At 38.9% G+C, this 11,691-nt stretch overlaps 1 protein-coding gene across 1 annotated transcript; it reads right to left on the bottom strand.

Annotated features, from left to right (window-relative positions):
* Nucleotides 1-3,382: 3,382 nt before the first annotated feature.
* Nucleotides 3,383-9,895, bottom strand: plekhm3 (pleckstrin homology domain containing M3). Its single transcript, XM_087804693.1, has 7 exons — nt 9,145-9,895; nt 7,363-8,340; nt 6,141-6,286; nt 5,810-6,003; nt 4,928-4,991; nt 4,594-4,751; nt 3,383-4,520 (listed from the first exon to the last, which is right to left on the bottom strand). The coding sequence occupies exons 1-7, from the start codon at nt 9,653-9,655 to the stop codon at nt 4,349-4,351; spliced, it is 2,223 nt and encodes a 740-aa protein (XP_087660819.1). The 5' UTR covers nt 9,656-9,895; the 3' UTR covers nt 3,383-4,348.
* Between the last annotated feature and the right edge of the window lie 1,796 nt (nt 9,896-11,691).

Raw genomic sequence — 11,691 nt, 5'->3', positions numbered from 1 at the left:
TGTTGGGGAACGCGTGCCAGAAATTCACCATTTAAAGAAAAAAAATATAACTTCTTACATTTTGGTTCAACACTTTCAAACCATACGGGTAAATAATCAATGCGGTTAAAAACAGGGACATTTTATTGATACATACAAGGGAAGAAAAACCCTGAACACGTGGAACTTGAACACACCACGTCCCTCACGGCACTGGATGAAACGAGCGACACGTTCTTGATAAAAACATTATAATTTATAAATGTACACACTTTCAACACATTTATTTGTTTATTAATTTAATGGAAAAATCGGGCGTTTTTGTAGAACAAAAATACATTAAAATACAATATATGTTTTTGTTTTGACGTGAAGGTGATCAGAGAGATGATAATAAAAATAAAAAATTGTAATGTTGGTTATAAATATTTTGTCAAACAACTTAAAATATGTGATGCAGCAATATAAGCAATATAAATACACATTGGTGGAAACTTAAAGGTTACAGGAAACGAATACAAGATGAATAAATGAAAACAAAAGAACGTTCAAAACAATAAATTACTTTTTTCTACTGTAGCATTTTGTCCATCTGACATATTTATGAACCAAAAAGTCCTTTTTTCCAAAAATGTCCAGGTTATATTAACAAATAGATTAATTAGATCAATTGAATTAATGAATGATAACTGAATAATCTTGATTCATTTTTTTGGTCTGGTTCAAAAGAACATGAGAATAAGTAGTGATGATCTGATGAAGCTTCATGAAACAGTGTCACGTTGTTTAGAGGTCAGTAGGTGGCGCCATCACTTTAAAAATGATGTTTCATTAGAACAATTGTTCAAAACAAAGGGAAATAGTGCAAAGACCGCCATCTAGTGGAAAATAATGACACTGCTTCATGGAGCTTCATCAGACCATCACTAAGAATAAGAGGTTTTAAAATGAGAAATTATGTTAAATACAATAGAGCTGACGTTGCCATGGACTCATTTCAAAATAGACGATTTGAAAATAAACAAATTATACATTTTAAATTCATTAATTAAATGGTCCAAAGATGTTAACGCATTGCATTGAATTTTATTAAGAGACTGATGTGTGGACGTGGTTCATGGATCAGAAGCAGTGAGTCCTTAGACCATATAGTGACTCCTGAAAATGGCACCACTCAGCAAACATGTGGCCCCTTTGACTGCAATCGTGGGGCCCTCAGGAGGTCGGAGCGAGGCAAGGAGAAGATAAGCTGGTTTACCAAACCTGTAGAGGTCGTCGGTGAAGACATAGTATCTTCTTTTCTCTACAAGACCAAAGTAATTTGGTTCTGATAAAACGCTCGATGCTAGAGAAACGGCGTGATCCGATTGGTAGAAGCAGAACCGTGTCGCCGCGGCTATCGTGAGGAGAGACACGGACATGTCGGACAAAGGAAGGGGAGGAACCAGATGAAGGAGAAAGAGGACCAATGAGGTGGATGCACTTGAAGAGGATGGGTTTGATGAGGGAGAATGTGAGCGGTGGAAGAGGAAGTTAAACTGACAACAACTCTTAAACTGTTTTGTGCAATATTCTGCTTAAGGGGAAACCAAAAGCCTGCACTCCTTCACCTTTCAATCTGCCTTTTGTTCTGGGTTTGTTTGGTACAGTCCTCACATGAGTCCGGGCTGGACCGTGGGCCAATGAGAACGCACAAAGGACCCGCTTCTCTGGGTACAGTTGATCCATTGTGGATGTCCCACAATGCACTAATTGGTGATGACAATTAAGCGAGGACTTTTTTTTTTTTTTTGCTCGCGTTGGCATCTTCTGAGAGCCAATCACGAGCCTTTGTTTCAAACAACCCTCTGTTCAGAATGGACCCGCGGACCTGGATGACCAGAACGATAAGATTGCTGTTGTGTTTTTACAGACATAAGTGCCCTGTTTGATCCCACTGACGACTTTTAGATTCATCCTGTTATACAAAAAAGATTAAAAAAGTTAAATCATGCTGGGACTCACCGTCCCATGGAAGTGCATAATTTTCTTAATGGAATTTTGTGTTGGATATTATTTTTTATTAGATATATTGTTTAAATTGAAAGTTTGGATTTGATTTTATTGAGTAGTTCCATCAAAATATTTGTATATATTTGGAAATATTCGATCTGTTTAACCCCTGTGTTATCTCAGGGTCAAGGTGACCCGGAGGCCAGAAAACAAACGTGTTTGTGGTATCCCTTGTGTTGTCTCTGGGTCAAGGTGAACACAAGGGATACCACAAATTTGTTTTCAGGCCTTCGGGTCACCTTGACCCTGAGATAACACAAGGGTTGAATTACTACCGTGAATTTCTTTAAGGATATGAATAAAGTATCTATCTATCTATCTACTAGTTAAAAAAAATAGAAATTATTGAATTCAACTATTCTTAAATATAGCATGATGCTAATGCGAATACGTTTCAATTAAAAAAAACTGAAAGTTTCAACATTTATTTTTTTAATTCAACCATTTATTAATAATCTATGGCACTGATATACTTCCATCTTATCTAGTTCAACCAAAGTTATTTTTCATTTAAACATCTAAAAGTGTCTGAAACTAGCTTGTTTCCATGTATCTTTAGATTTTACCAAAGTGCCTAATGTACCTGATGTACCACTAATGAAGGAAAATTATAAGTTTATTTCATTTTTGTAGTGTGTGTAAAATAAAATTTGAAAATAAAAATAAAGGTAAATACATGTATAAAAGTTTACTTTACTATATATATATATATATACACTCTTTCTCAGTTCAGTTCAGATATCTGACTTTTTTATTTAGTTTCTTGTTGAAATAAGTAAGTAAGTAAGTCATTTTTATTTGTATAGCGCTTTTCCAGACCAGGGTCACAAAGCGCTTAAACAATCAAAACAATATTCAATAAAGTATATACTTTAAAGATCAAGATAAAACTGATAACACAACAGGAGTTCCAGAAAATCAAGGAAAAGCCTGAACAAATAGAAACGTCTTAAGATTTAAGTTTCTTAAAGGAGTCAGTAGATCCATCAAGCGCAAAGAGAGAGGAAGATGGTTCCAAAGTCTAGGAGCAACAGCCTGAAAAGATTTCTCTCCTCTGGTCCTGAACCGTGTGCGAGGAACCATAAGTAGATTCAGATCCACAGACCTCAGAGCCCGAGCTGGGGTGTAAGGCTAGATCAGATCAGTGATGTAAGGAGGAGCCTGACCATGAATAGATCTGATAGTAAGAACCAGAATTTTAAAGTTGATACTGTAAGAAACTGGAAGCCAGTGAAGAGTTTTAAGGATCGGAGAAATGTGAGTTCTTCTACTAGAGCGGGTTAGAAAATGAAACCTTAGAATAAAATACACAGAAAAAAAAAGCTTCAAGTTTATTTTCATCACACTTTTTATTCATCAACCGTCCATTGTCGTCTCAAGGAGCTGATCGTCTTTGTTAGCACCTTATGACAATGACATTATCATCGAGTTTCCTAAAAACAACGACATATTAGTTGCTGTGCAGAGGGGAAAAAATGGACATTTTGGTGTGTTTCCTGAAACTAAACATCAAGTACTGCTGATGTTACGAAGGTCATGCATATGGAAGGAACCTCACATTAGTGCCTCAAACTAACGACTGAATACAAGCTGCAGAAAAAGTTTCCTGAGAAGATCTCTGGTGTTGGTTTATTAAATAGGTGACCTGTGAGTGACATAAAAACCTTTTCGCTGAAATCTATTTACACAAATTTGGTTAAATACGTCAAGTGACTGGATGGCCGTGAAGACGACAGCCTGTGTGAGATGATACGGAGAAGACTGGAGTCCAGTGCAGGCGTGGAAGTAGATCAGTGCCATCATTCAATTGAACACTTAAAGTGTTGAAACTTTAATTTTTTTTAAAGCATTAAATTATTATTTAATTTAATTTAATTAATTAATAATTTCCATATTGAAAGGTTGTTTTCAAAATGAATTAATGATGTTTTTTAGATATATAGTTTGATATTTTATAGTTCCAAAATAAAATGTCTAAAGTGAATATTCTTCAATTCTTAGGCGTTTTAATTCAATTAAAAAATTATATTTTAATAGTTCCATCAGACATTAACAAAAAAGTGATGAGCTTTTACGCTAATTTTTTATTTTATTGAATTAAAATGGCTACGAATTGAAAATATTGAATTAAGAAAATGTCATCTTTAATTATTTGAATGAGAAAATTAAATGTGTAATTTCTTAAATATAAATTAATGAATGAAATGATTCAAAATAAAAACAAAAAATTCAAGTTTTAACACTTTTAGCACTGATATACCACACTAGCTCTGCTTGTGCTAACGTCCGATGGAAAGACACGCAGCAGTGGTCGGTGTCAGGCCGCCGAGGTGTCCTGGTAGGGAAGTTGAAAACAGGTTGGACTGTCGTCGTCGGGCGACCAGAAGGACGACGGGTTCTTGTGGTGAAGTTCCCGGCGGACGCAGCGCGGACACGGCTGGGCTTTCTGGCGACACACGGTGTGGAAAATGGCGCCGCAGCCCTCGCACCTGCGGCAGACACGTGGTCAGTGGAGGAGGGGCACGAAGAAGAAGAAGAAGAAGAAGAAGAAGAAGATTTTACCTCTTGGTCACGTTCTCCTGGAAGGGGTACAGGACTTGTCCGTTGTGGCAGAGTTCACAGATGAAGCCTTTCTCGCGACACAGGCTGCAGTTGAACACGTGAGAGCTGGCGAACTTGATCACCTTGGACAGGAACGGAGCCAGTTTCCCGTCGATCACCTGGTGGAGACGCGAGGAAGGTGCGATGAAGACGAGGACAGCAAAAAGAAGCAAGGATCGTGAACATGTGTGGAACACTAATGTTTTCAAATGTAGGTTGTCTGCTGAAGATCCTAGATTTCTTAGCGGCCTAATAAAGTATCTGGAGGTCAAGGCTGAACGGAGGACAAGGTCACCTGCTGCAGGTCTGCTATAGAGTAGAGGTGGACGTGCAGGAGCAGATATTCTCGAGGAAAGATTCTGCAAACAAGAGAAAAACATTAATTACACACAGTTACTAGTAGAAATCACACACGGATATACAGAAGATTTTATTTGTCACAAGGTTTTGGTAAGTTCTTAAACCACTTATTCAAAGGTTTAATGTGGAATCATACTTTATTTACACAGGTTGGTACATTTACCTTAATTCTACACACTTGTTTGTATATGTGTGTCCACAGTTATATAGATTTGACACCCAATGCCTACAATGGAGCTCCAGCAGGAGAATAGGATGATAAAACAAAAGCTTTGAATAATACGGACGATGGTCTGTTGAACTTTTATTTTTGAAGCCATTGTTTGTGCTTCTTAGGACCAGAAAATATAATGATTTATAATATATTTGTATATTTATTTTTTGAATGAATGAATTTATGACTATTGTTATTATTAAAATTAGTGGGTTTAGTGTTCTTGTACTTATTTATTTTTTATTTTTTTTATAAAAAAAATGCTGTATGTATTGGCTATTGGAAAAAAACAATTTCCCACAAGGAGACCTCCTGAGGGATCAATAAAGTTTTACCTTACCTTACCTTAGTTCTCACTTGATCATGTGAGAATTGAGGAGAAAACACGTGTGAGTAAAGACTACAGATATAATGGATGGATGGATGGATGGATAGATGAATGGATGGATAGATGGATGGATGGATGGATAAATGGAAGGATGGATCAATTGATAAATGGATGGATGGATGGATGAAATGATAAATGGATGAATGGATACATGAATAGATGAATGGATGGATGAATAAATGGCTGGACCGACTGATGGAGAGAGACAGACTCACCTCCGCCTCAGGTCCTCGGCCACCATGGCCCTGCAGCTGAACAGGTAGGCTCTCAGGGACTGCAGCTGTTGCCGGAGGTGGAGGACGGTGCTGAGAGGCTCACAGTGCTCGTACAGACACGGGTTCAGCTGCTGGATGTCCAGCAGTGGCTCCTCGTACACAAACTCCAGGAACTCTTTGGCCTGATTGGACACCTGCAGGGTTTAAGAGAACGACATCAGAGCTGAACGTACAAGGCCCGACAGTTGACGAAGTAGCATCTTTTTTTTTTTAAGAACCAGGGGGTCATGATGTGAAGGACTTCGGTCCATCTGGTCCGGTGAGTCCGTACCTTGTGCTTGCTTATGTCCCAGTTGTGCAGCAGACGTGCTGGGATGAGGAAGGAGTTGTCGTCGTGGCAGCTCTGGCAGTAGTACCAGCCGCTGTAGTAGCAGACCTTCGCCTTCTCTTTGGAGAGACCCACTGGACGCTGACACCCTGCACACACACCATGTTCAACACACTCTCGTTCTTCTACACACGGCATCATAACTCCGACAAGGATTCACCGTTATGAGTCGACTAAAATGAGAGTAAAATAGGCTGATGCTCATTCTTTATCGTCTCATAATTAAGACTTGAACACACACAAAAGCACATAAAAAAACATTGTAAAGAGACCTTTATATTATATATATGAACTATATATTATAAAGAGTATTATATGGAAGTATATCAGCACCATCAGACACAAAGTCAACATTTCAAATGTCATTTTTAATATATTTAATTAAATAATTTGTATATTGAAAGGTTACTTTTTTTTTTAGTTCTAATATTTTGGGGAAAAAAATACAGTTTTACACATAGAGTTGGATTTTCTGATACCAAAGACTCAAGAATACATTTTCAAAAATCATTATTTTTTCATTTATAGCCTTTAAATTCAATATAAAAGTGTTAGTATAATAGTTCCACTGATAGAAAACTATTGGATTGAAAAAAACAAACATTACTGCTTACATTTTTTTTAATCATTTCTAATGTTTAAACTTTGATTTTTAATTAAGATCATCTTGAATAACATCATTGAATATTCTCTAAATCAAAAAGGTTGAAATAGTCTCTTTTAATAATTTAATTTAATTTAAACATTTTCTATATGAATTGGGAATATTTTACACGTAGAGTTTGATATTGTCATTCAATTAATAATTTATTTTATTCAATACTTTTATATCCGTAGCCTTTTAAATTCGATATAAAAATGCTGGTATAATAGAGCCACCAATATTAAAAATGTAGTTCAATAATTTAACAAAGCATGCAGTGCTTTAAAAAAACATTTTAAATAATGAAACTTCAACATTTGAAATGTTAAATTCAACCATTGAATATTATAATGGCACGGATGTACTTCAATATTTTGAATTTTAAATTTGTTTTGCTTTCAGAAAACGTTCCCATTTAATCCGTACTTCAGTCAGTACGTCAGTAAACACTAGTGGTAGATGAAGTTGGACCATGATCATGTTATTTCAAGTATTCTTAAAAGCAAAATTAACTTTTCTCACCTGCACACCTGAAGCTCTGGGCCGTGAGACCCTTCTCTACAGTCAGACAAGTGAGAATACTGAGGAAACTTGTGGTGACGGACTGTCTCTTGGCTCTCTCCGTCTCCGGCTGCCGTCTCTGCCTGGACGGTTTCGTCCTCAGTGGCACTCCTTGTAGGCTCGTCGAGCCTTCTTGGGCGTGACTCTTGTCTTCCAGCGCTGACACCACTTTCTGTAGCGCCTCCATCCACTCCTTCGCCTCCAGATGATCCTTCGCCTTCAGTCGCAGCACCTCTTTGGGAAACACCAGCTTGAAGCGGTCCCGTTTCATCTTGGGATCCGACTCCGGCTGGACGGCCAAGCAGGACGCCAGCTGATACTGGAAAAACGGGCGATCCATGGAGCACTGGCCGTCAGCGGGGTAAGCCTGAAAAGCAGTTCTGGTGAGGACGAACGTAAAGGCCCGCCAGTTGTTCTGGTCCGTCAGCTTTTGTAGCAAAGCGGATTTAATGTATTTGTGACAGCGAGGGGCGGACAGCGGGAGGGTGGTCGGCCTTTTCGGGAGCTCATTACTAGACCGGAGAACTGCCGCCGAGGACTTCGTCTCCATCGCCATCTGGACTCCCAAAGATGGCGTCATGTTGTGCTGCTTGTTGTCGTCCGGTCGCACCGCCTGGGCGTTCTCCCAGATGAGCTTCCTCCACTGCAGGGCTTCCCACTGAGTGGCCGTCCTCAGCTGCAGACGGGTGCTGTTGAAGAACAAGGCCTGGAGGGTTCGTCGGTCTTCGGACTGGCCGCACTCGGCGGGCGAGACGATGCTCTGGCAGTGGGACAGGGAGTAGGCCGAGCCCAGCTCCAGGTTGGCACTGTTGTCCAGGGTATACAGGAGGAGGTCGGAGACGGTCAGCTCCACAAGGCACGGGATCCAGCGAGTGCAAGACCCCTCGCGATGTTCCATCTCACCCCATTTCACCACGCTACAGCTGCTGCCTTTGTCTCCTGAAGACGAATGAGATGAATTAATGCAGATTCAGACGGTTACAAACAGGGGCTTTATTTAAACCGAAGATTGGTAGGTTTCCTAAATCGGTTTGATTTAGTTTCATAAGGTTGAGAAACGATTAAATTCAGAATCTGCTCTTTAACAATGAAAACTGCTCAACTGTGATACCATGCACTTTTGTTTTTTCTCCTCATTTTCAACATCCTAACAGCCAATAAAGGGCAAATACCCATTCTTAGAACCTTGGTTACGACTGTAACTGGGGTGTTTTATGTGCAAAAAATCAAAACAAATACAAAAGCATTATGAGAGCCGTTTAGTTTACCGTTACTCAGAGGATTGTTGAGAGAGATGGCACTTAAGACGCAATGTTGAGTTTCTAAGATCGTATGAATGTTGCTAATTAAATGTTTTTAATTTAAGTGTACAATTTATTGTCATTAGTGTATTTCATTTACTGTGAACGTTAACCCAGCAATAAACGGGGGACCACTGTACATGAAGGTTGGTTGTTCTACATGTCCTCAGTTTTCTTACATTTCTAAGCTTTAAAGGCCAAATCTGTAAATGTAAAAAGAGTGTTTCTAGCTCCCCTTGTGTCGGAATATTGTAATGACGCAAATTTTCTATTAACTTATTTAATTACCTAATATACATTTGTATACAGATAGATAAAGCGTCTTGTTGGGTCAATTTTTCGTCTGGTAATTTTAAAAAGTCTCTCACTATAGACTCTGTGTGGGTCGCTCAGGCGATAGTAGAGCATCGTTACTGATCATTCTACCTGGTTACTGACTTACCAAGTCGATGATGGTTAAGGCCCAAGCTTTTTTTGGCATTGCAGTCGCGTGCAGGGGGGCCATAGTCGGCGCAGGATGTACGACCGTAGTTCACGTCCGATCTGGATCTGTTGTGTCCCTTCTTAAACTTGGAGCTGGGCGAGGCAGACGTTGTGTTACTGAGACCCTCCTTGGCATGAGCTGCCAAGTCATTGGTGGAGTAGGCGCGATTCCTCTTGCCTTGGCCCAAGCCCACTAAACCTAAAACAAAGTTGTCGGCCCAAGCTAAACCCAGGGGCCCAACCGACGGCTGGTCATTCGCGGGAAGGCTCCAGACACCACTGGAACTCAGCTTCCCCAGGGCGGCACTAGACGCATCCTGGAGCTTCTTTGTCTGATGGAACACTTGGAGGTTTGATTTGGGAGTTTGGCATGAACCTTGGCTTTGTATTCCACTCATGTGGTGCATGAAGTCCTCAGTGGCCTCCAAGGCCGGACTGACCACCTCGCCAACAATGTCCAGCTTCTCCATGGTCAGGCCGGTACAATGACCTTCTAAACTAGAAATGGAAATCAACTGAAATTACATCTGCTTCAAAAGTGAAAGTTCCTTCTTTCCATCCAGCAGATAAGATCTTAAACCTGATCCACAGATGATCCTTCTCAAAAAATGAGTAATTGTAAAAATCAATCTGCCTCGTCAGAGATGAGGAGAAGTGGGTGGAGTATGGTAGTCATCGTATCTAAAATATGGTGAACTCATCAGATGTAATACAACTCTGAAAGACAAGAGAAGAGCAGAGTAATGAGGAAATAATACACTAGGTAAAAACAACTAATTTAATAACATTTATTATGTCATGTTATTTCAACTAATTTTTACTAGGTTAGTTGTGAGTAAAGAAATCAATCGCGATATAATTTTCCTTATTAGATTCTTACTCAACTAAACTTGACATAATAAATTGTATAAACTGTTTAATTTATTTAAAGTTTAAGACGAGGAAGAGGGTAGTCAGTTACCGCAGATGTTCTTCATTACTCTTTTGTTTATTTTAGGAGAAAACTTTCCTGTAAAATGAATATTGTCTGAGTAATTCAACATTTTAAGATACATACTGAAAGAATCTGAGTGTATATGTCATCCACTCATACGGTTAAATGCGCTTTTTATGCTTAAGGAAAATAATAGACCTCTAGGAATCCTGATCATCAACTGATCCACTATAAATTTGTCCATAGAATGCATCTTACATCCAGAAAACATCACTTAATGAAAATTACTGCGACGAACAACTGTGAACTTTGCTCACCGAACCCAGCCGGAACTTTTTTTCATATGTATTTGGAATGCCCTGAGGTCATCACATTTTGGAACTAAGTTGTTGGATATATAAGTGAACAATGACAATTCTGATTTAAACCTGACACTCCGACAGAAAATAATCTTATGGGCTGGTTTTAGTGCAGCCTTCACAATTATTAACATTAAATAATGTAGTGCCAGGATACATAGAGCCAGCTCAAAGACTGTTGAAGACTGGGATTGAATCCTACAAAAACTCAAGGAGAAAGTGCAACATACTACAGTGTAACAATTTGTGTCATTGTTTTTTTTTTTGTTGCCTTTTTTGTCTTTTTTTCGGCTTCTTAAGTGTATTTCTTTCCTTTATTTCTTACTTTAAGGAGAGATTTGGTCTGGTCTTTAGGGTGTGGGAGTGGGGGGGTGTTATCTAACTTATGAAAATGTTTTCATTGTATATTGTCTGTGCAAATACTCTGTAAAAATTGATAGCAAACAAATGTGCTTGAATTGAAGAACTAAGATCATTTTTGCATCAGTTTTTGTTTCACATTGTCACAGAGTGTCACCTGCTTTCTCTGTGGTGCTGAAGAACAGCTCCTTGAAAACTTTTTTTTTTTTTTTTTTACCATTTGTTTTTTCTATCACTGCTTCCAGTGACAGAATCATGTGACGTTGACAGAGAAGCCGAGAATAATAACACACAAATATTTCCTCAAATAATATTTTCATATTTCATTGATGGCTTTAAAGGGACATGGAACACTATTTTTTAATATACATCGTTTCTCAGCTGTACGATGATGTGTGACTATTTAAAAAATATATACTGTTTGGTGACATTATAAACAGTGTAGAAGCCATAACAGAAACACAACAAATATTTATTTGTTTAACTATCTCTTAGTGTTAAGTGCGTCAACTTAAGTCCACTACTGTCCTAGACTTTAAGAGGTTGTCCTTCTCTGATAACAAGGATCATGTCATTTGGACAGAATGGAGTTTCTTTCTTTTTTGACGGCCCCTAACTGGCGCTATAGCGGGGAGCTCTGGACGGTGACGCAGCGGCGGAAGACACCGCTGGAGCCTCGGCGTCGAATATAAACCGGTGTGGAAGAATTCACGGCGGATGTGCGGGAGGAAAAACAACAACATAACACTTCCAACACAGCGAGGATGAAACGTAATAACATCCCTCGACAATAAACGAGGAATTTAACAGCGACGCCGCGAAACAGGAGTTACAATAAAACATAAAATAAAAG

The sequence above is a fragment of the Callionymus lyra genome, chromosome 12 (assembly GCF_982586985.1).
Source record: "Callionymus lyra chromosome 12, fCalLyr1.hap1.1, whole genome shotgun sequence".
NCBI classification, from domain to species: domain Eukaryota; kingdom Metazoa; phylum Chordata; class Actinopteri; order Syngnathiformes; family Callionymidae; genus Callionymus; species Callionymus lyra.
Note: the sequence above shows the minus strand (reverse complement) of the source record. Positions and strands in the feature narration are given on the sequence as shown.

What these genes read in the sequence shown, in the direction of transcription:
- plekhm3 (XM_087804693.1), bottom strand. Translation starts at nt 9,655, where the DNA reads ATGGAGAAGCTGGACATTGTTGGCGAGGTGGTCAGTCCGGCCTTGGAG. An exon ending in CCAGAGCTTCAGGTGTGCAG is followed by an intron (nt 6,287 to 7,362) that starts GTGAGAAAAGTT and finishes GTGTGTGTGCAG; the next exon opens with GGTGTCAGCGTCCAGTGGGT. An exon ending in GCCGAGGACCTGAGGCGGAG is followed by an intron (nt 4,992 to 5,809) that starts GTGAGTCTGTCT and finishes TCTTGTTTGCAG; the next exon opens with AATCTTTCCTCGAGAATATC.